Raw genomic sequence first — 23320 nt, 5'->3', positions numbered from 1 at the left:
AATTAAGATCACTTCTCTCTTCACAGCCCCTTCCCCTCCGATACACTTCTCGCGCTGGCGTTAGAGTAGCAGTGGGTCCTCTGGGGCTTCGGTTGAGGAGAAGCTGCATTTGCGGTCTATTTCCTGGCTTATGTACACGGTCCCGGTATCTTTTGTGTCCAGTTAAGTTACTGACTGTAGCTGCCCAGGGGCAGGAGTAGCGTCTGGAGACACTCCGGCCACCGCCGTGCCAACTCACTCAGGGTCACTGCGGAATCTGCGCGGTATGCGGCTCACTGTCCTCAGATCCTTGCGGAAAAGATGCCTCAGGCTCTACTTGAGGTCACGCCGGCTTCCGTGTTGGCGGCAGTTTATGTTTGCTTCTGGGGTGTATCTTGCAGATGGGCTCCTTTAAACACAGATCCAACTTGGGTGTTTCTTTAAAAAGGCTAAGTGTAACCAGATGGTCTGCGTGTTAAAAAGCTGTCCACGCCTCACAGCATATGGATTTCAAAATATAAGGGGTGCTAAAATAAATTTTCAGAGACCGGGAGAGAAAGCTGAGTGCAAATGGATGCAGAAAGTTTATTCAAAACGTTGATGAAGCTTGAAGGCACCGCTTGAACTACAACTTCGAAAGTTGTTTTGGAACTCTTCAGCAAGAAAATAAGGAAGAAATCACAGACTTCTGATTGGGACGGAAGCATAAAGGCACTGTCTGTTGTCATTTTCAAATTGATGTATTAAAGAAAATTCAGATAAAAATCAATAGAAGACAAGAGGAGGAAAAAGAGTAAAGAAATCAGGAGAAGTAACACCGACTTCAAAAATTTAATTGTAGGGGCGCCTGGGTGGCTCAGCTGTTAAGCATCTGACATCAGCTCAGATCATGATCTCACGGCTCCTGGGTTCAAGCCCTGCATCAGGCTCTGTGCTGCAGAGCCTGGAGCCTGCTTCCAATTCTGTGTTTCCCTCTCTCTCTCTGCCCCTCTTCCGCTCACACTGGGTCTCTTTCTCTCAAAAATAAATAAATGTTAAAAAAACAATTTTTAACTCACACAAAAATTTAATTGTAACAAGAAAAGGTTTCAGATCAAACCCAACGCAGCCATTTATTAGGAGGAAGAGATAAATATCAAAGGGAAGGAAGAGACAGGCTCCTGAAACGTTTGACAATCCAGTTAACGAAGGAGGGTGACACATTGGAAAAGCATTTAAACTTCTTTCTGACTTGACATGAAATGTTGAGAACATCAAAGGCAACATGAAGCTCAGAATGTTGTCCCTGCAGTAAGTAAGAATGTCGACGTCAGCCATCACGGAGTGTTGCCAATGCACAGACCATTTAAAATCAGGCTCTGACGTAGAAAACTTGAAATGCCCTGAAATCCACATCAGAAAACAAAGTGAATACCAGTTTCTCCAGATTTGATCATTTCTGTGTTCCCACGACACCACCTATAGCTTATCTAAATTATCAATAACTTAAAAATAAAGGGGAGCTGGGTAGCCCAGTCATTTAAGTGTCAGGGTCCTTGATTTCTGCACAGATCACGATCTCGTGGTTCATGAGATCGAGACCCACCTGATAGTGCAGAGTCTGTTTAAGATTCTCTTTGTCCCTTTCTCTCTGCCCCCCTCACCTCAAAATAAATAAATAAACTTAAAAAAATAAAGAAAATATTTCCCTCAACCTGCTCAAACCAGGGTATGCAAGCTGTCACACACAGACCCACGCCTCCTGCCACCTGAATCCATTAAGATGTGATTCACATTTAAAATCGCCAAGTCAGGTGTGTTTCAAGATATGCATGGAGTCCTATCACCACAGCCAAATTTTAGAACATTGTTGTCACTCCCCAAAGAAGCCCCATACTGCTTAGCAGTCTCTGGTTCATCTTCTCCCCTCAGCCCCCAACCCAGTCCTGAGCAATCACCAATCTACTTTCTGTCTCTGTATACATTTCATATAAACGGACTTGCATAATACGTGTCCTTTGTGTCTGGCTTTCTTTAATTAGTATACTGTTTCAAAGATTCATCCATGCTGTAATGTGTATCTCTGTGCTTTATTCCTTTTAGTGGCTAATAATCCATTGTGGAGATAACACTGTTTTATTTATCCGTTCATCAGTTTATGGGCATCTGAATGGTTTCTACTTTTCAGCTCTTATGAGAAGTGCTGCTATGAACATTCCTGTGTGAGTTATGGGTGGATGTGTTGCTTTTCTTGGATATGTACCTGGGAGTGGCATGTGGACTCGTAGGGTAGCTCTGTGTCTCACGTTTTGCAAAACTGCCAGACTGGTTTCCAAAACAGCTGCACCTTTTTTTTTTTTTTTTTTTTTTTTTTTTTACATTCGAGCTAGCGTTGTTGTGAGGTTGTGAGGGCTCTGATTTCTCCACATCTTGGCAGGAACTTGTTATATTCTGTGTTTTTCTTGTAACCATTCCCGTGGGTGTGAAGTGTCTTTATTTTGTTGTGGTTTTTGGTTTGGTTTGGTTTTTGAGAGAGAGAGAGTACACATGCGCGTGCTTGCATGAGTGGGGGAGGGGCAGAGGGAGAGAGAAAGTGAGAAAGAATGTCAGGCAGGCTCCACACTCAGCACAGAGCCTGAACGGGTTGGGGGCTCCAACCCACGAACCATGAGATCATGACCTGAGCCGAAATCAAGAGTCAGATGCTTCATGGACTGAACCACCCAGGCGCCTCCTCACTGTGGTTTTGAATGCATTTCCCTAGTAATATTGAGCACCTTTTCACCATGTGCTTAGTGGCAAATCATATATATAGACAGAGATATAGATATATAGATATATATCTTTTAGGGGAATAGATGCCTATTCACATCCTTTGCTTGTGTTTTAATTGACCTTTTCATCTTTCTATTATTGATTTATAGGAGTTGTTTATATATTCTGGATACAGGTCCCATATCAGGATTATCAGATGTAACCTTTGCAAGCATTTTCTTCCATTTTGTGGGTGGTCTTTTCAATTTCATGACAGTATCATTTGATGCATGAAAGGTTTCAATATTGGTGAGGTCCAGTGTACCTATGTTTTTTCTTTTGTTGCCTGTACTTCTGGTGTTGTATCTACGAAATCATTGCCATTAGGTCAAGAGGACGTATTTCTGTGTTGTGTTCTGAGTATAACCCTCACATTTAGGTTCATGACCCATTTTCGGTTGATTTTTGGGTGTGAGGTGTGAGGTAGGGATCCAGCTTTATCCTCTGCGTGTGATACCCCGGTGTCTCAGCACCAATCGAAGAGACAATTCTCTCCATTGAATCACCCTGTCATCCTGGTTGAAAACCAGCCGATGGCATGTAGGGGCTCGTTTCTGGACTCTGCATTCTGTTCCATTGATAGATTTGTCTTTCCTTATGGCAGGGCCACAGGGTCTCGATTACTGTCGTTTTGTAGTTTTGAAATACAGAAGCATGAGTCTTCCTCCTTTGTTCTTTTCTTTTTTTTCTAAAGATTTATTATTTATTTTTGAGAGTGGAGAGTACAAGGGGGGAAGGGTCTGAAGCAAGCTCCACGCTGACAGCAGCGAGCCTGATGTGGGGCTCAAACTCGTGAGCCGTGAGATCATCACCTGAGATGAAGTCAGATGCTCAACCGACTGAGCCACTCAGGTGCCCCTACTTTGTTCTTTTTAAAGATTGTTTTGGCTGTTCCCAGTCCTTTGTGCTGTCAGAAAGGCTAGAACCAAAAAGATAACAAGTGTTGGCGAGGATGTGTCCATATCAATTTTAGGAGCAGCTTCTCAGTTTCTGCAACAGGATTACATTGAATCTAGAGTGTCAACATATCGACAGCCTGATCCATAAAAATGGGATGTTTTTCTTTTTATTTGAAGCTTTAAGTTATTTCAACAATGTTTTGTCATTTTCAGTGTACATGTTTTGCACTTCTTTTACTTAATATATTACTAAGTGTTTTTTCTTCTTTTTGATGTTATTATAGATAGATTCTCAGTTTCACATTCACTTTATTTATAGAATAAACTTCATGGAAATAACAGTTGATTTTTCTATATTGATCTTGTGCCCTGCAATCTCCCTGAATTTCTTTATTGGATATAATAGTTTTTTCAGCAGATTCTTTGCGAGTTTCTCTATATAAGATCATGTCATCTGCAAGTAGAGATAGTTTTACTTCTTCCATTGCAATCTGAATGCCTTTTGATCCTTTTCTTGGCTGCTTGTCCTGGCTAGAACTTCCAGTACAATGTCGATTAGAAGTCTAGTTCCTGATCACAGGGGAAAGCATTCATCCCTTGGTGAGTAAACATGATGTTAGCTGTGTGTATTTCCTGGATGTCTTTTATCAGATAGAGGAAATCTCTTCTGTTCCTTGTCTGGGGTGTGTTTGTGTGTGTGTGTTTTTCAGGAAAGGATGTTGAATGTTCCCAGATTACTTTTTTTTGAGTCTTGCAGCAATCATACAGTTTATTCTTTATTCCGTTAATATGGCTTATTACATTGATTGGCGTTCAGATGTTAAACCCTGCACTCCTGGCATAAACATCACTTGGTCACGGTGTATAATCTTTTAATATGCTCTTAAATTTGGTTTGCTAGGATTTTGTTGAGGATTTTTCTGTCTGTTTTCATAAGAGATAATGGTCTTTGGTTTTGGTATCAGGGTAATGCTAGCCTCCAAGAATGAATGGGTGAATTTCTTCTCTCTTCTATGTTTTAAAAGAGTTTTTGAAGAACTGGTGATTTTTCTTTAAATGCTTAGCAAAATTCACCAGAGAAAGCATCTGGGAATGGACTATAATTTGTGGGAAGTTTTAAATCACTGATTTAACCTCTTTGCTTGTTATAGGTCTATTCTGATTTTCTCTATCTTATTAAATCGGTTTCGGTCGTCTGTGTTTCTTCTAGAAACTTCTAGAATTCAAATTATTCTTTGGTGTCATTTGCTTTCAGCCTGAATAACTTCCTTGAGTTATTTTCTTACAAGGCAGTCTACTAGCAATGAATTCTGTTTGTGTGGGAATATTTTTTTTACCTTTATTGTTGAGAGCTAATTTTATTCTTTATCCTCAGTAAACACCACTGCCTCTGGGCTTTTTAATATATTTTTTTAATTTTTTAATGTTTATTTATTTATGAGAGAGAGAGAGACTGGGGGAGAGGCAGAGAGTGAGGAAGACCCAGAATCCGAAACAGGCTCCAGGCTCTGAGCTGTCAGCACAGAGCCTGGCGCAGGGCTTGAACTCACAATCCGCGAGATCATGCCCTGAGCTGAAGTGGGGTGCTCAACCACTGAGCCACCAGGTGCCCCTAGTAGACATTCTTGAATAATCATTTCTCTTGTTTGTTGTATCGACTTTAGAACAATCTCTAGATATTTCGAGTGGTTGGTTTTTAAAAAAGGATTTTCACCAGTTCTGTGGCTATCCTAGTGAGGGGAGGGTTCACCTGCTCCTCACAGGTCCCCGTAGATGTTTGTTTCCGTTTGCTGCCTGTTTTTGTAAACAGTTTTATCGGAACACAGCCTCCTGCATTCACCTACTTGTTGCCTGTAGCTCTGTTCTGCCCCAGTGGCGAGCTGAGTAGTTGCAGGATCATGCAGCCAAACTAGCTACAGAAAACATTTGCCGAGGTGTGGCTGTGTTTTCTTTCTGTTCTCAACACGGAAAACAGTGCTACCAAATGACATCCTGAAACCGGACGGCAGCCAGGGTGCCTGGGGTCCGTGGGGCCCCTGTTCGGGTACGTCAGCACAGGTCCTGCCTAGAGGGGATGGACGAGTATGCCGTCAGAATTTCAGGAAAAGGGGGCGCCTGTGTGTCTCGGTTGGTTAAGTGTATGACTCTTGGTTTTGGCTCAGTTCATGACCTCATGGTTTCCTGAGTTCAAGCCCCGGCATGGAGCTCTGTGCTGGCAACGCAGAGCCTGCTTGCGATTCTCTCTCTCCCTCTCTCTCTGCCCCTCCCCTACTCACACTGTCTCTATCTCTCTCTCAAAAAAAAAAAAAAAGACCTTAAAAGAATTTCAGGAAATGTTATGAAAAGTTGTGACAGTCAGTGTATCTGAAAAAAATCATTGTTCTCTACTTCTGGCTGTTTGTGGTATTGGGCCCTTTTTAAATCTTCAACTTTTTGTGATGGCTTCTCTTCTGCTAAGACAGTATTCCATTTTCTGATTTAGTATTTTAAATTTTGTAATCTTTTTTCCCTGAAATGGCCCTGAATTATATCAGCATCTTCCCCATGACAGGCCGGGGAGTGGTGTGACCAGAGTCAGGTCGTGGATTTGTGTTCCCCGAGCTCCTTCTACTCACTGTATTCCTGCGTTTTTAGGGTGTCGGCTTGTCACCTGACCTTCATTTCCATTATATGCCTTTGAAGTTGCCTTTTGAACGTAAACAGGCGTAGATCCTGTATGTCCCTGGAGGCACTGGCTTGACGGCCGGTTGCATCTTTATGATGTGCCTGGTGCGGGCTTCACGCGGGGACACGGTGCGGGGTGCGCTCCGGCGGAGGGGACAGCACAGCGGGCTGGACGAGACGGCGAGGATGCTGGGAGACCAGGGCGGTGGTCAGGGGGAGCAGGGTGTCTTCCCCCTCGCTGCGCCTCCCGCCGGGGCTCTGAATGTCTAGGGCGAGCGGGGTCGGCTCTCCCAGAACCTCTAGGGCCAAGCCGCTCTCAGAGGAACTGCAGGTGGAAAGGCATGGGGCGACGGAGTGGCCCCGGGCCGGTGGATCATAGGAGTGGCCTTCTTTCTTTCAGCACTGCTTTAAAGGACATTGCATCTGGCTGACACCTGACATCCTCAAACGGGATGGCAACTGGGGCGCCTGGAGCCCGTTTGGCTCCTGCTCACGCACCTGCGGCACAGGTGTGAAGTTCAGGACCCGCCAGTGTGACAACCCGCAGTGAGTTGGCCGCGCGGTTTCCCGCCTTCCCGTGAGGTAGCTGAGGTCCCCGAGGCCCCTTGCCGGCTGGCCCCGCCCTGCAGGGCTCCTGTGGCTGCCCCGCCCCCTCAGCCTCGGTGCAGAGGGTGTCCTCCCACCATTTCTGGGACCAGGCAGAGACTCCCACAGGGGAGGGTCATGCCTCAGGCCACAGGGCCTGCAGGGGCGGAGCCAGCCGTGAGGCCAGGAAACCGGGCCTGGAGCCATTCCCCCAGACTAGTCCACACCCACTTTCAGACGCCAGCTTCCTCTGCCTTTCTCGGTCAAGGGCATGGCTGGAGTAAGGTATAATAGAGACCGTAAATGGGGATAAGGAGGAGGGCCCTCTCGGGCTCCAGGTCTGCGTGGCCCTGCTCACTAGACCGAGTCCCCATGTGTCCTCTGCCCTCCGCACTTTGTGACTGCAAAACCACAGGCTCTTTGCTTGGTCTCCCTCCCCCATCTGCCCTGATCCTCCAGCTCACTTTCTTTCCTTTTTTTTTTTTTTATAACAGTTTATTGTCAAATTGGTTTCCATATAACACCCAGTGCTGCTCCCCACAAGTGGCCCCCTCCATGACCATCACCCCCTTCCCCCTCCCCCTCCAGCTCACTTTCTAGTTCCGAGTTAGCCTCGATTTCCGCTGGAGGCGGTAGGCCTCCTTCCTGCTGTTTCCCAGACACTTGCTGGGAATTGGATCCCACACCTGCCCCTCTCCCGGTGACGCCCTTTGGTGCCATTCTCTGTGGCCCCACCAGTGGCCCTGGCATGAATCTCAGAGCTGCTCCTTCTTTTCGCGCTCCCCATCCAACACCAAGGCCTCTTGCTTCTCTCCCCATTTCTTGTATCATTCTTTCCTCGGACTTTCCTCCAGGACATGGCACACAGGGAGGACCCTGGAGTGTCCCTCTGCTAAGCCGCACATGGCCGCATGTGGCACCGCCTCACATGTGCAGAGCACGACCTTTGCTTGAGTCTCAGGTGGAGCCTCAGCGCCGCCCCGCCCATGCTCCATCGCCCCTTCTGCCAGAGGCACCTGCTGGCCCACCGGCGGTGCCTTGTCTGCTGTTGCCATGCGTGGGGCCAGCGCTTCGTGGATGAGCACTGCTCAGAGTCTCTGAGGTGGAGAAAAGCCAGTGAACCGTGTCCGCTGTGACCCTTGTTGAGAACTTGTGCAAGATCCTGCGGTTTCAGAAATGCCCTCTGGGTTCCTGCCACATGTCAGGCACGGGCCTGGGCCCGGATGTGAAGGAGACTCCCCCACCTCCTCCATCTTGAGACTAATGTCCCAGGAAGGGCAGAACCCTAATAGCCAGTCAACAGCCCACTGTTGGTTCATAGTCTCAGTGACGGGAGCTGGAAGGAGAGGGTGCCCCCGGGCCCAGCTGATGCTTCCTGCCCACAGGGTGGGGGGTCCCAGAGGGATTGCCCAGGGCCTGTGTTGCAGCAGGGCAGGGCTGGGTCCTGACACTCTGCGGAGCTGTCCCCCCACACCTGACACTCCGGAGCCCACCCACCCCCAATCCCACAAGCAGCACCCAAGTGCCAGCCTCTCCCCCTGGTGGCACCAAGCTGCAAAGGCCCTCGCTTTCTCCTCCAGCCCGGCCAATGGGGGCCGCACCTGCTCCGGCCTTGCCTATGACTTCCAGCTCTGCAACTCCCAGGACTGCCCTGATGCCCTGGCTGACTTCCGCGAGGAGCAGTGCCGCCAGTGGGACCTGTACTTCGAGCACGGCGATGCCCAGCACCACTGGCTGCCCCATGAGCACCGGGACGGTGAGCCCACGGGGACGGGGAGCGGCGGGCACGGCTCACACTGTCCTGTGCTGCCCGTGCCACCAAGGGCAAGCCATCGGCCATGCCAGGCTGTCATCAGAGCCCACCCCCAGCCGCCGGAGCTGCGGGAGCCAGTCCTGGAATGTCAAACATATAATTCCTGTGCCTCCTAGGCACTGGGCAGGGACAGGCGGCCGGACACGAGCCTGCTGTGCTCTCTCCATCCTGTGGGCCCAGTGTGTGCAGTCCAGGGAGTGGGAACCAGAGCAGATAGAACCCCTCTCGGAGGGGGCATGCAGTCCGGAGGGAAAGGCTGTCAGAGCCTCCGGGATCTGTGCTAACATCAGCCCGGCTGTGTTGGGAAAAGGTCTTCCAAGTGCAATCGCCCAGGGTCAAAGGCCCCAAGAAGGACACACTGGCGTGGGGGTTAAAGCCACCTGCCCTCCTTCACTTTCTGTCCCGGTCCCAGGGGCAGGACCCTGAGAAGACTCTCACGAGAGCTTCTCCCTTGCACGGTGCTCCTCTTGAGCGAACCCGGGAGGAAGCGAAAGGTGCAGCCGGCCTTCCTCACCAAACCCCACTGCTTCCCTTCCAGCCAAGGAGAGATGTCACCTCTACTGCCAGTCCAAGGAGACCGGGGAGGTGGTGTCCATGAAGCGCATGGTGCACGATGGGACCCGCTGCTCCTACAAGGACGCCTTCAGCCTCTGTGTGCGCGGGGAGTGCAAGGCGAGTGCAGTGAGGCCAGCGGGGGGGGGGGGGGGGGGGGGGGGGGGGGGGGGGGGGGGGGGGGGGGGGGGGGGGGGCGAGCTCAGGGTATCAGCTCTGTGGTGTCTCACTGAGTTAGCTAAACGTGCAAGGTGTCGGAAGGGGCACCTGGAACAAGGGCATCTGGGAGGCGGGGCTGAGTAGGTGCGACTGATTGTGGCCTGACTTCAGGCTTGTCTTGCTGAGAGATGAGGTCTGCAAGGAAGGCTCGGGCAGAAAGCCCCGTGGAACACCGCAGGCACCCCAGAGAGAGGGTGAGGCCAGAAGAGCAAGGAGCTGGGGTGCGGGGCCGCTGGGCCTGTGCTCAGGGCTTCTCTGCACCCACATGGGCCCCAGCCCACCGGGAGGGAAGCTCCTGTCTGATGCCGTGGCTGGGGGGCCAGACTTCATAGTCTGCTCAGTTAGTGAAGCCAAATCCTGAGAAACAAAGGCGCAGGGTCTCCTTTATCCTGTAGGGTTTTCATTAATGGAGGTGACTGAGTGACACACAGAGAGGGCAGTGCCTTTGAGGAAGAATGTGTCAGTTTGCCGAGGGAAGGGCTAGCCTCACTATGCAGGGCCACAAGGGGAAGCACCAGGTTTGATCAGAAGGTAGAAGGCAGTGGGGGGCCGCTTCAGCCAGAGCTTTTCCTGGGGGTTCCCAGGGAAAGGCAAGACAGGGCAGGAGAGACCGCTGAGGATTAGCTAGTATGAGTAATCCAGGCAGGCTCCGGACTGTGGGGGTGATCCCTAGTTTCCTGGTCCCTGCCCTTGGGATGATTTCAGGCAGGGAAAGGTCATCTTGGTGTGTGAGAGGCAGATAAAGGGGGCGATTGTGGGGTTGTCGGTTTGCATGTGAAAGGCGTGCTCCCCCCACAATAGCCCTTTGCTGCCTCCAAAAGTTGGCTCACTCTGGGAAGGGCAGCCTCTCACTGGCCAGCACGTTCTTCAAGATGTTAGAGCAGGGGCGCCTGGGTGGCTCAGTCGGTTAAGTGTCCGGCTTCAGCTCAGGTCATGATCTCACAGTTTGTGGGTTTGAGCCCTGCATTGGGCTCTGTGCTGACAGCTCAGAGCCTGGAACCTGCTTCAGATTCTGTATCTCCCTCTCTCTCTGACCCTCACATGCTCACACTGCCTCTCTCTGTCTCTCAAAAAAAAAAAAAACATAAAAAATTTAAAGATATCAGAGCGTAGTAAGACCCAGAAAAGCTTCAGAAACATGACTAATACAAGCCATAGGCATCATGGACAAAGAAGAACAGACTAAGTATTTCATCAGTTAATGGCGATTTTGAAGGAATAACAGCAGGATGACAGGTTTTTGCATCCCTAGGGAAAAAGTCTACATCCACATATGTATATGATCATACTGCAAATGTTAGAAAACAAAAGAGACAGAAAGATTGGAACCCCGCGGAAATCGTGGGCAGTAGTAGGATGAAATACCGAGTCCTCACGATACATGGAGACGTGCAACCCTTCTTTTAAAAGAATCTTGTACTGGGTCAAAAGTAAGATCCAACTGGATGCTGTCAATTAGGGGATATCAAAACACAATGACTCAGGAAGGTGGAAAGTGAAATGACAGCAGAAGTGTCAGGAGAAGAAAGACGCGCACACACAGAGCAGGGAATGAAAAGGGTATCAAGAATTAAAGGAGGCTCGAGGGGTCGTTTTGTTTTGATAAAGGGCGTAGTCCACTACCCTGAGAAAGAAGTAGGGTGCTACTAAGTATGTCATACAAAAATGGCACTGAGAAAGGCAGAGATTGAAATTGGCTAGCATCATTCCTGATCTGATGACTCACGCGTAGGATTTCATCACAGACGGGGAGGGAGGAAAGAGCCCCGCCCCGTGTGACAGATACCCCAGGACCTCTGCCAGTATCTCCCACCGGGCTTGATCTGAAGCACAGTCCAGCTGTCAGGCCTCTCTGGGCATGGACTGAGCTGGCAGCAGCCACACAAAGCCACCTGGAGACGTGAGCCATCCCCAGCCCAAGCGGCCAACCCCGTTAGGATCTCACGCGAGATTTCAGAACCATGAGAGGACCCTGATCTTCATTAGCCGTTTCTACTCCATTAACGTCTCCGTATCATTCTCCCCCTAGTTCACATGACTGAATGTTAAAGCGGTGTCTCCTAAAAGTCTGTGGACACTTGTCAGAGCTGGAGGCTCCCGAGCAGACTGACAGGTGCCCAGACAAAACCACTCCTGCAGATGGCAGGCAATCCTCTGTGATTAGATAGACCTTGATTTCAGAAGAACAAAAGGTGGAGGGAAACGTGTCTGAGAACTAAGAAGAAATGGTGACAGGATTTTAATCTCTCAAGTTCTGACAGCTCAAGCAGATTTATTCTGTTTTCCTTTTGCTCACCTTGAAATGTAGCACGCTACTTCCAGTTTTAGCCTCCTTCCCTTCCAACCAGCTGAATTTCTAATTTGTGTTTTGGGTTGTTCATGGGCTGCAAGCACATGAGCACATGAACCAACAAAGAGCTTCTAGATCAGCGCTGGTTCTCGTTTGGGCTTCGGAGTCCGGGAGTCTGGGAGAGCGCCTTCCAGATGCTGCTTGGCTGCCTGGGCCTGGCGCACATCTGCGCTGGCACCCACTTGCCTCTACATCTCCGAAGCTTTTAGCTTCTGGTTTATTCTGTAAGAAACTGAGCACTGATCCCCTCTCGGGCTAGAAGCTGGAGCAGCCTTCCTCCGGGGGAGTGTTACCATCCTGGCCTCTCCCCGCTCCCCTCCCCCCTGCTGAAGGCAGCCTGTGACTGCTTACAAGGACCATCTCCTCCCACCCCCAGTGACAGCCCCTGCAGGCTGTGCTGCTCTGCTCTGTGTCACAAACGTGCACACAAACTCAGAATTGGAGCAGTGTGCCCCTGAGACCACACACCTAGAAACGGCAGGTGCAGGTGCGTGCTCTCTCCTCAGGCTTCTGCACGTTTAAAGACTTGTGTTTCCATCGGTCTTCCCCCCAACTCCCAGTAGATCACGTTGTCCTCCTTTGCTAATCCCCCCACCCCCGCCAGGAATCACTAAAATAAAAATCATCGTATTCATTGTATTGATTGGTTTTCACCTTGCACACTTCCAAAACTGATTCCAAAGGCATCATTGGATATAAACCCAAAGATCATTAACATCTAGCCATGCCTTCAGAAATGACTCATGCCCTGTAAACCCCATGTGATCTAGAGCCCCTGGCCTTAAAGGGCTCTCGTAAGACAAAAGTCAAAGACTGAAGAGCAGAGGGAGAAGTGGGTTTCTCTAGAGGTAGGTGGTAGGATGACCTTGATGGGTAAATTGGCTCTGAGCTTCCTGGCAGCCTAGGCAAACAGTGTATTGTTGTGGCTCAGACAGGCCGAGGGAGCAGCCCAGCTCAGAGGACAGCCCATCTCCTTGGCGAGCTAGGAGAACTGGCCTCGGCAATCGTGAGCCGCCAGAGCTGTGGCGAGTAAGAGAATCTGAGTTTGTCACTACCTTAGCCAGGTGGTCCCAGGAAAGGGGACATCCCTGCTCCTTGTGGAATACTTTCTGACACCGGAGTGGGCGATGTTGAGACAATCTATTGAAAGAACAGTGGCAACATTGTCACCGATTCTTGTCATCTCCTGTCCAGGCACCCCTGAGACAGACTACAGGGGACAATGTGTTCTCGGAGCAGTTCAAAGGCCGGGGCCCGTGCGCCTGAGCATTGGGTGGGAACCTCGGACAGAGCGCACTGCATGGCCACCCTGTGAGAAGGGCAGAGGCCGGGTCTGACTGACAGCCATTGGGACAGAAAGGTTCATATAGGGGCCAGCGGGCCGGGCCAGTCTTGGGGGGTGGCCCTGTTTAGGCCCTGCAGAGCCTTCTGAGGTACACTGTGCAGATGAGCAAATGAGGTGCAGCCAGGGGCTGGGCACTCGGGGCCTCCTTCCTCTGCGTCGGGAACTGATAAGGGAGGTGCAGGCCTGAGCTCCGGAGGTGGCAGATCAGGCCCCTGGGCCCATGTGGGGAGGGCTCTCAAGTCGCACTGTCCCCCCTCCCTCCGCAGAAGGTGGGCTGTGATGGAGTGATCGGCTCCAGCAAGCAGGAGGACAAGTGTGGCGTGTGCGGAGGGGACAACACCCACTGCAAAGTGGTCAAGGGCACGTTCACACGCTCCCCCAAGAAGCTTGGTGAGTGAGCCCCTCCCTGGCCCGGTCCCTGGTCCTGAGTGTCTGCAGCACCTGCAGGGCACTGGGGTGGCCTAAGTTGGAGGGAGAATCCTAAGTCAGCTGCAGCTTGAGCCAGGCCCCAGGGTGGATGGGGAATCGGGGGAATGGGGACCGGGTCTCACGGGTCAGGGCAGACAACACTGACATGCATGTGCACAGGACACATTATCTGAGAGCAAGGGGCCTGAGTCCATTGCCCCCTGCCTCCCCACTCCAGCCACCAGCTAGCTTTCACAGGACTTCCCTGGACAGACTGCGAAGCCACAGGATGGGGCTGGGGAACGGGGGTCCCGGCCCACCTGAGCCCTGGGAAGACAGACCTCTGGGCGGGCCTGCAGCAGGTGAAATGCACTCTGTCTGAAACGGACAGAAGCCACTGTGGTTTGCTTCTTAAAAGAAGGCCATGGCCTTCACTCAGAGCCAGCGCCGGGACGTGGGGATGACGCTCTCCATGGCCCCACGAGAACCCAGGGGCCAAGCAGTTTGCTGAGGGCCTCCCTCCCACACATGCATCTTAGCTTGCAGCCCAGCCCTGCCTCCAGGAATCATCAGGATTCCTGCCAAGTTCTCAGCAGAGGGGGCTGAGGGAGCTCCTGGGGTTTGAAGAGGAGAGGAAGGGCCTTGGCCAGCTGGGACACAGTGAGTGGCTCCCCATCAGGCCTTGTCTGGGCAGGCGGTCACAGCCCACAGAACATAGGGCCCTCTGGCCCCTCCTCATGCCGTCTGCATTCCAGTGGCCTCCTCCATCTCATTTGGCTTTGTCTCCCCACATGCCAACAAAGGTTACATCAAGATGTTTGAGATCCCTGCGGGGGCCAGGCACCTGCTCATCCAAGAGGCAGACACCTCCAGCCACCACCTGGGTGAGTCCCGGAGCCCAGGCGGGGCAGCATCTCTGTGCCGGGTGGTTTTGGGGATGGCTAGCGGGCCCAGGGGTCAGAGGTCAGGCTCAGCCCACCTGGGGGGTCTTTTCCAGGGTCACCTCCTGCTTGAGAGCCCAGGTGGTGATCAGAGGGTTCCTCTGGCAGCTGTGGGGGGACATGTGTCTAAAACACACCATACCCCCAGCCCACAGAATGGCGACTGCCTACCCATTCCTCCATCTCCAGGGGGAAGGCCCTCCCTCCCCGACATTCTGGATGTCACACAGGGTCCTCACACCAACGAGAAGGCACCAGGACCAGCTTGAGGAGGGGCTCACAAACTGCATATGCATATTTTCAATTAGTTTGAATTATTTTTAGTGTTTATTTTTGAGAGAGAAAGAAAGAGTGTGAGCAGGGGAGGGGCAGAAAGAGAGGGAGACACAGAATCTGAAGCAGGCTCCAGGCTCTGAGCTGTCAGCATAGAGCCCAATGCGGGGCTCAAACTCATGAACCACAAGATTATGACCTGAGCTGAAGTAGGACACTCAACTGACTGAGCCACCCAGGTGACCCCTCAATTAGTTTAATTTGAAATTCAAGAGATTCTACCTGGGATAGGGATTTCTGGCATCTCTTGGAAATGTGGATGTTCTAACAACTCTGTGTGCCCCTTCCCACATGGCAGCCCCTGGCTGCCTGTGCCCTCTGTGCCCTCCAAAACTGCCTCGCAGGGCTTCGCCTGTCCTCACCCACCCCTGAAGACACGCAGGCCCTACCTCCTGGGTGGGCTGAAGTCCGAAGTGATGCCGGGAGTCCCTGGGGAGATCCTGGACAAGTCCCTTCTCCCCATTGGGACCGCACCTTCCTCCTCATGCTCTGGAGACTGGACTCAGTCAGAGGCTCTCAAACTGCCGCTGTCCGCCTCCCCCCACCCCCAGCAGCACATGGCAAACACACCCGTCTCTTATTACAAGAGAGCACGTTTTTCTTTCTTCCCTGTTTTAAGAGGAAACTTTGTATTGCTATCCAAAATACAAACCCAGTCCCACTTGCCTTAAATGGAAGGTGAATCTAAAAGTTGATTCCCAAAAGAAAACCAAAAGAAAAGCGCTTCTAACTAAAGGGCTTCGGGGCGCCTGGGTGGCTCAGTTGGTTAAGCGTCTGACTTCAGCTCAGGTCATAATCTCACGGTTCGTGGGTTTGAGCCCTGCATCGGGCTCTGTGCTGACAGCTCAGAGCCTGGAGCCTACTTCGGAGTCTTTGTCTCCCTCTCTCTGCCCCTCCCTTGCACACACTATGTGTGACTGTCTATTTCTATCTCAAAAAAAAAAAAAGCAAACATTATAATAAATAAATAAATATGAATAAAGGGGTTTCCTGCTGAAGGCTCCAGGTCCGAGCCCCGTCTCCCTGCACGGGAAGACCTCCAGGCACCTGCTGAGGCTTTCTTCGTGGTGTGGACGGAGAATGACGGGAGACTCGTGCGGAGGCCAGCTTCCTCATTCTGTGATCCCCGGATGTTCATGCCTTGTCTGTGGCCCACCTAAAGTCATCCAGCAGCTCCCGCACCCCCCAGTAGCTGCCTTCCACACAGTGGGAAGCGTGGGGCTTCCTGACCTGCCGGGCCTTGGCTCCTGGACACCTAGTCATCCAGGGGGATTGCTGGTGGCCCATGCGACCCTCTGGCCAAGCCAGGCCTCAGAGGATGTGTGGGGAGCTGATGGGGCACGGGATTGGGCTGAGAAGACCCTGCTTTTCAGCTGGACATACGCTCACCCCATGACAGGAGGCCCTCACCCCAGCCCTGCGTTCAGGAAGCCTGGGGGGTGCGGGGGGCAGTGGCTGTCCAAGTGCTCCATGCAGACTACAGGGAGGTGGCCCTGACAGCTGTGGCATGAGGCCCCTGCCCCCCCGGGGCCTGTGGGGGCAGGTCCAGGAAAGGGCCCTGGGCTGGGCGAAAGGGCCCAGCTGGGGGTAAATCTGAGCAGCAGAGGGCGAGGAGGGCTCCCCGGGTGGTTTGGGCCATCACTGGCATGGACCAGCCCCTGGGGGAGGGGAGCTCGCTCCCCACGGCTCCCCTGACCAGTCAAACCCGTGCACCCAGCCAGCCTCTCCCCCATGCGCCCGGCTCCTGCCCCTGAGTGATTGTGGCAGGGGCTGTCTTCTGCCCTTCCCAGCCGTCAAGAACCTGGAGACAGGCACGTTCATTTTAAATGAAGAGAATGACGTGGATGCCAATTCCAAATCCTTCATCGCTATGGGCGTGGAGTGGGAGCACCGGGACGAGGATGGCCGGGAGACGCTGCAGACCATGGGCCCGCTCCACGGCGCCATCACTGTCCTGGTGAGTCGAGGTCGGGGCCGCCCACTGGGGGCCGGTGAGGAGAGACGGAGGGGGGTGCCTGGGGAACCGAAGGTCTCTCTCCGCGTCTGACATGGAGCCTGAGACATGAGACCCTGGGCCCGACTAGGTGACCTCCTACTCTCCCCTCTGAGGGTCTCAATATTCCCCTCCAAGTGATATTCATGGCCACCTCTCATCATGCCTGTGCATGTCCGCCGTCCAATCCAAACCTGGCCCCAGGAGTGACCCACAGGATTCAGGCCATTAGAGCATCAGACCCAGGTCACATTCTACTTTGTCCCTAAGCAGGAGTAGAGACCCCAACTCTTCTGAGGCCAAGACGGCTCCCAGTGATGAGAGTCCCGAGAGGCCTTGATGTTCTTTTTTGTTTTTTAATTTTATTTTTTATTTATTTTTACTGTTTTTATTTATGTTTGAGAGACAGCAAGGGGGGAGGGGCAGAGAGGGAGGGAGACAGAGCATCGGAAGCAGGCTCTACACCAATGCAGAGCTCTAATTCGTGAACTGTGAGATCATGACCTGAGCCACCCTGGGCTCCCCTTAAGATTTTATTTTTAGGTACTCTCTCTACACGGGGCTCAAACTTATAACCCCTGAGATCAAGAGTCACACAGTCTACTGGCTGAGCCAGCCAGGTGCCCCATGGGGTTTGATTTTCTGATCGCCCTTTGAGAGTTCATTTTAGTTGCATCCGGCGAAAGCATCCTGACGGGGGGCTCCCCCGAGATTTCAGCGCTCTGGGGCACTTTCTAGAACGTATCTCCCGCACACGATGAGAGCCGGCGTGTGCTTCTGCACTGGCAGCTGAGGAAGGGCAGGCAGCCGGGCAGACGCCTTCACGGCGTCTCCGGGCGCAGGTCATCCCCCAGGGAGACGCCCGGATCTCGCTGACGTACAAGTACATGATCCACGAGGACTCGCTCAACGTGGATGGCAACAACGTGCTGGAGGACGACTCTGTGGGCTATGAGTGGGCTCTCAAGAAGTGGACTCCGTGCTCCAAGCCCTGCGGTGGAGGTGAGGGGCCTTCCCGGGAGTTGGGGCCCCAGAGCATTCGGGGCTGAGCAGGAGGGGGTCTTCTTGGCAAAGGGCTTCCCGAGCCCTGCTCACTGAGCCCTGAGGGATGTGCCAAGAACGAGAAGACTGGCCCTGGGGGCCCGAGAGCAAGGCAGCCACCTGCCTGGGAGGGGGCAGAGGGTGGGCAGGAAGGGGGCACTCTGGGCAGCAGGCCAAAGGCAGTTAGAAGGGCACGTGGGAGCTTGGATGTTGCCAGTGTGGACCTGCATTGGGGTGGGACAGAGGGGCTGGCCTAGCAGGAGTTGGTGTGTGCGCGGCTTGGGTGGGTCCCCATGACCTCCCGAGGCAGGTGAGGAGGGACTCTGGCTGTGCTGGGGATGGGTGAGGGGCCCCCTCTGTGAGGTCCCTCCCCATGTTCATTCAGTGAGACCCCCCAACCCTCCTGGGGCAGGGCTTCGTGCAGAGGGGTCCCACCTGCCCTGGACCTCAGTTGGGTGGGCCATACAGCCAGGCAGGAAGTTCTGGTCCACCCTATGGGGTCATCGCTCCCTGGGAGCTGGATGAGACAAGAGGCAGGTGCAGGTGGCCAGGACAGACTACCCTCAGGTGCCACACGGGGTCCCACACCTCCAGGACAGAAAGGAATTGGCCAAAGCAGGGGAAACCCATCCTGGGGCCCAGGCAAGTGGACGGCTCCTTCTGCAGTGCTCCCTCCTGGGTGGATGGCACCCCAACATTCTGTTGACCTTCCTGCCTCCCTGGACTTCGGCAACATGTCCTCCTGACTCTCTCTCCTATGTGTCTCTTGGACCCATTTTCCCAGTCCTGGCTCATTCTTGCTCCCCAGCTGGCCCTTGTGTGTCCACTGTCACCCCCAGAGTGACCCATTAAAGGTCCCTTCCTGGTGTCCCTTTCTGGTGTCACTCAGTTTTAGCAGCTTCTTCTACTCTTGGGGTGTAAACAAGATTCTCCTCACGGCCTCTGTGGTCCAGGCAGCTTGCTGACCTCTCCCACTCCATTGGTGCCCCCACCCCTTGCTCACCAGGCCTGGCCACACTGGCCTTAGGTGCTTTTCCTGGACATGCTGTGCTCTTGCCTCAGGGCCTTTGCACAGGCCACCTCCTCCACAGGAGCCACTCTGCTGCCCTCCCACTAAATCAGGCTCCCTCTGTTCTCGGCTTTCTGGGACACCTCCAGACCCCCAGATTAGAGCAGGCTGTCCAGCCACATTCTCTCTTGTCTTGCTCGCAGGCTGGGTCTTAAGATCTGCACTTGCTGACATACTGGGCTGTGCAGTTGTCGTGGGGGCCGCCCCTGCGTTGTCGGATGTTGAGCACCATCTGTGTCCTCTACCTACTAGATGCAAATCACACCCCTTACCCTGAGTGGTGACAACGAGGTGTCCCAGATATTGGCAGATGTCAAAATCCCCCCCATGTGAGAACGGCTGTCCTAGCCATGTTTCTGCGTTTAGCCACCTCTGGGCCCATCCCAAGTCCTTGATGTATGTTAATTCAAGACGAACTAAATGGCTGAGTGGTGGAGAGGAAGTAGAGCCTCTTGTCCTGCCCCCAGGAAGGCAGCTCAGGGGCCAGGGGACAAGGTGGCCGCTCCCCCTGGCCTCCTCCCTTGCTCGGCCTGGGGTGCTGGGTGGGGACGAGGCCCCATGTCTCCAAGGCCTGGCTCTGGCACGCTGCCCCACCTCCCACCCCATCAGAAGGCTGGGGAGAAGGAGGCTGAAGCTGCCCTTGGAGCCACTTCTCCACGGCCCCTGGAGGCCACACTTGCCCCATGACCCCCTCAAGCTCTCTCTCTTCAGGCTCCCAGTTCACCAAATATGGCTGCCGCCGGAGGCTGGACCACAAGATGGTGCACCGAGGCTTCTGTGACGCCCTCACAAAGCCCAAAGCCATCCGCCGGGCTTGCAACCCACAGGAGTGCTCCCAGCCAGTGTGAGCTCCCAGGGCCGCCCGGCTCTCCCAGCCCAGAGTCCCATTAGGCAGGAGAAGGCAGACCCCCGGGGCTCCTGTGGAGGGGGGTGTGGGGTCCCAGGCTCTGAGCAGCTCCGGGCCTCACATCCCCTGTGACATGTGGTGGATTCTTCCTCCCGCCCCCCATTTCACAGGGTCTAAGATGCCGTAGGGTATACGGCGCACCCTTGCCTCGGGCCCGCTGTGATGAAACAGTACTGTGCATCTTAGACACTGTGAGGAGTGGTAATGTGCACCTGGGGAAACTGAGGCTCAGGGGTACTGGCCCTGCTTCTGGTCCGGTGGTACTTGTCTCCTGGCAGTTCACTGCAGCAGCCATGGCCTTGACCCTCTGGCCCAGGTTCCCCCAGGGGAGAAGAGGGCTAGTAAACAGGCACGTGGAGGCTGTTCAGGGGTGGGTGCTGACCTAGTCCACGCTGACACCCTGGAGGGTTTGTGATGTCAGCGGAAGCTGAGAAGGGACAGATCTGGGGCTCTTCGTGCTCCCAACCCAGAGCAGCAGTGGGTGACTGTCACCTGCAGGACCTCGGACAGAGGCACGGCCAGGCTCTAGGCCATCTCTGTGGGAACAGGGGAAGCTGCCCGATGGGGGTGGGAAGCAGGCCACCCCGCAGTTGCTCTAGGCAGCTCTGTGGGGGGCAGGGAGGGCTCACCTGTCGCTCTGCCCCCACAGGTGGGTCACAGGGGAATGGGAGCCTTGCAGCCAGAGCTGCGGGCGGACGGGCACGCAGGCTCGCGCGGTGCGCTGCATACAGCTGCTGCACAACAACGCCACGCGCTCCGTGCACACCAAACACTGCAACGATGCCCGGCCCGAGGGCCGCCGGGCCTGCAACCGTGAGCTCTGCCCTGGCCGCTGGCGGACCGGACCCTGGTCCCAGGTGAGCGGGACCTGTGTCCTCAAACCAAGCTTGGGTGGGACAAAGGTGGCCAGGGCGTTCCACCTGGGTCTGGAGGCAGCCCCTGCCCCGGGGCACATCCTGTAGGTGTCGGGACACCAGAGGGCCCGCATGGTCGGTGCTCTGTTGGGAGACCCTGTGCAGGGTACAGGCTGCCAGGTGCCACAGGAGCCTGGAGTCCTAGGCAACGGAGGGCACAGAAGGCCGGCTGAGCTTGCTCTCTTGTGAGGAAGGAAGGCCTTGAACTTGGGCTGGGAAGAACCGTGAGATGGTCTCAGGGGCTGTAGGAGCAGCCTAGGGGCAGGACTGAGCTGACTTGAGCAGGCCTGGGCAGGGGGAGGGTCGGGATCCCCAAGACCAGCCTCAGGCTCACTGATCCACTGCAAAGACTCCCGGGACTCAGAAGTCGTGGTGCTCACAGGTACAGGGCATTTCAGTGAAATCACGGAGTACAGTCAGCAAAGGGAAAAAGTGCGTGGCCAAGCCCAGAAGAAGCCAGGCACAAATCCCCGAGGTATCCCCTCCCTGGGCTCCCAGGGATGCACTTGATTCTCTCAGCAACGGTGCGTGATATGGAATGCTGCCAGCCAGGGAAGCCCACTCGAGTCCGGGTGTCCGGGGTCTTCACTGTGTGGCTGACACTGGTTAGTCAGGTGGGAACCTCGTACGTCACACAGCTGATACAAACTCACCGGCCAGACCGGGGCAGTGTGAGTCAGGCCTCAAACTCGCAGACACCTTACCAGAGAGAACACTCCATGAACTGGGTTCCCCAGACCTCCCCAAGGCCAGGCCTGCAAGCAGGCCTTCCTTGGGACTCTGCAGGGTTTGAGCAATCCAGGTCTGCCAAGTCAGCCCTTCCCCGCACACACGGTGAGGACCTGAGAATTCTCCCTGGGCCGGGCTGGGCCAAGCTGTGTGCCAAGCCAGGAGTCTGGGTGCGATGGCTTCTGCCAGCCAGTCCCCAAGCAGGGAGGTGGAGCCTGGGGACATGGTGGCAGCTGTTGGAGGCCCGAAAAGGCAGGACAGGCCTCCAGCACATCCTCTACCCTGTGCCCCTTCACCACCTTCCGCGTGTTACAGGGTTACATGCATGGGGAGCTCTTTCGGGCCCAGCCAATCACGGGAGGGGGACCCTGACTGGTGCCTCTCCACCTGCAGTGCTCAGTGACCTGTGGCAACGGTACCCAGGAGCGGCCAGTGCTCTGCCGAACCGCGGATGACAGCTTCGGGGACTGCCAGGAGGAACGGCCTGAGACAGCCAGGATCTGCCGGCTGGGCCCCTGTCCACGTAAGGCACCCCCACCCCCGTCCCAGCCCCCAGTGTACAGTGGGTCCAGAGTGAAGGGGGCTGGTCCAGGCAAACACATCTCTCCCCACAGCTGGCCAGACTTAGCATCTGTGAACTGGGCGGAGAAGCAGAACCCTCTGAGGGCAGGACCTTTCCTCAGTCGGAAATGGAAGGGACTCCCTTCCTGGTGCTCCAGGTTGGCCTGGGAGGCAGATTCATGGTGGCCACACAGTGAGGCTCAGCCAAATGGGGCGGCCATGCCCATGTGAGCAGGGCTGCCTGGGGGAATAGGGGGTACTTGTGCAAACTGGGGGTGCCTAGTGCCTTCTGAACACCCAGAACATGCCTGCGTGCACACCCCATGCCAAGAGCGATGAACGTCACCTCTCTGGGCCGCAGAAACACCTCAAGCTGTAGACCCCACCGTGAATCCCGTCTATGAAGGAGGGCATTCAGGGAGGTCAGCTGTGCCCGCCCAGCTGGGCAGGGGTATAGATCCACGTTCCTGGGGAGCAGGCCCGGTAGGGCTGGTGGGAGCAACGCAGAAATAAGCAGGAGGGCAGGAGGTGGGCCTGGACTAATGCCACACTAGGGCGGGGCTGTGGAGCCTCTCCTGCCTGGGTGACGGCGCTGGGTCCAGCTTGGGACCTCAGCAGCCACAGCCCCTCCTCTCCCCTCCAGGAAACATCTCGGATCCTTCCAAGAAGAGCTACGTGGTTCAGTGGCTGTCCCGACCGGACCCCGACTCGCCAGTGCAGAAGACCTCGTCAAGTAACCGGCCCGTTTATAACTCTGCCTCTGCCCTCCAGTGCATGCTGGGCGCCCTGTGGAGCTTGCCGTGGGCCCCCCTCCTCTCTTTCTATGGAAAACTTCCTTGACTCTTCCTGAGCGCTCTCTCGGTTGAATCTGATTTCTCCCGGGCCTCTGTGCTCGGCCGTCTCCTTTGCCAGCCGGCTGCCAGGCCGAAAGGGCCCACCTCCGCAGAGGCCTGGCCCCGGGGCCGCTGGCCTCTTGTCGGGGGGCCGGGACCTGGTTGGTGATGGTGTGTAAAGGGGCAAAGATCTGTCTTGGTGCTGGAGGGGCCAGAGGCCGGAGTGCAAATGTGACCACTGGGTGACTGCCTCTCTGGGCGGCGGCCCTGCAAGATGGCGCTGCAGGGCGGAAGTCCGGGTGCGAGCCGCCGGTCCCCTTCCAGACTCCGCCCACCAGCGAGGCGGGGCCAGCGGCGCCCCGGGGCGTGCAGCTCCGCCGGCGCCCGTGCGC

The 23320-nt window shown here is 54.6% G+C and overlaps 1 protein-coding gene across 1 annotated transcript in view; it reads left to right on the top strand.

Annotated features, from left to right (window-relative positions):
* The window catches only part of ADAMTS2 (ADAM metallopeptidase with thrombospondin type 1 motif 2), a 229405-nt gene that overhangs the window by 198046 nt on the left and 8039 nt on the right, over window positions 1-23320 (top strand). The window contains exons 11-21 of the mRNA XM_029941147.1: window positions 6736-6881; window positions 8501-8676; window positions 9272-9405; window positions 13466-13589; window positions 14411-14491; window positions 16672-16838; window positions 17717-17876; window positions 19696-19828; window positions 20541-20748; window positions 21928-22057; window positions 22739-22828. Of these exons, the coding sequence (XP_029797007.1) occupies window positions 6736-6881; window positions 8501-8676; window positions 9272-9405; window positions 13466-13589; window positions 14411-14491; window positions 16672-16838; window positions 17717-17876; window positions 19696-19828; window positions 20541-20748; window positions 21928-22057; window positions 22739-22828 (1549 nt within the window). The remainder of the gene's footprint in view (window positions 1-6735; window positions 6882-8500; window positions 8677-9271; window positions 9406-13465; window positions 13590-14410; window positions 14492-16671; window positions 16839-17716; window positions 17877-19695; window positions 19829-20540; window positions 20749-21927; window positions 22058-22738; window positions 22829-23320) is intronic.

This window comes from Suricata suricatta, chromosome 6 (genome assembly GCF_006229205.1).
Source record: "Suricata suricatta isolate VVHF042 chromosome 6, meerkat_22Aug2017_6uvM2_HiC, whole genome shotgun sequence".
Classification (NCBI taxonomy): Eukaryota; Metazoa; Chordata; class Mammalia; order Carnivora; family Herpestidae; genus Suricata; species Suricata suricatta.
Note: the sequence above shows the minus strand (reverse complement) of the source record. Positions and strands in the feature narration are given on the sequence as shown.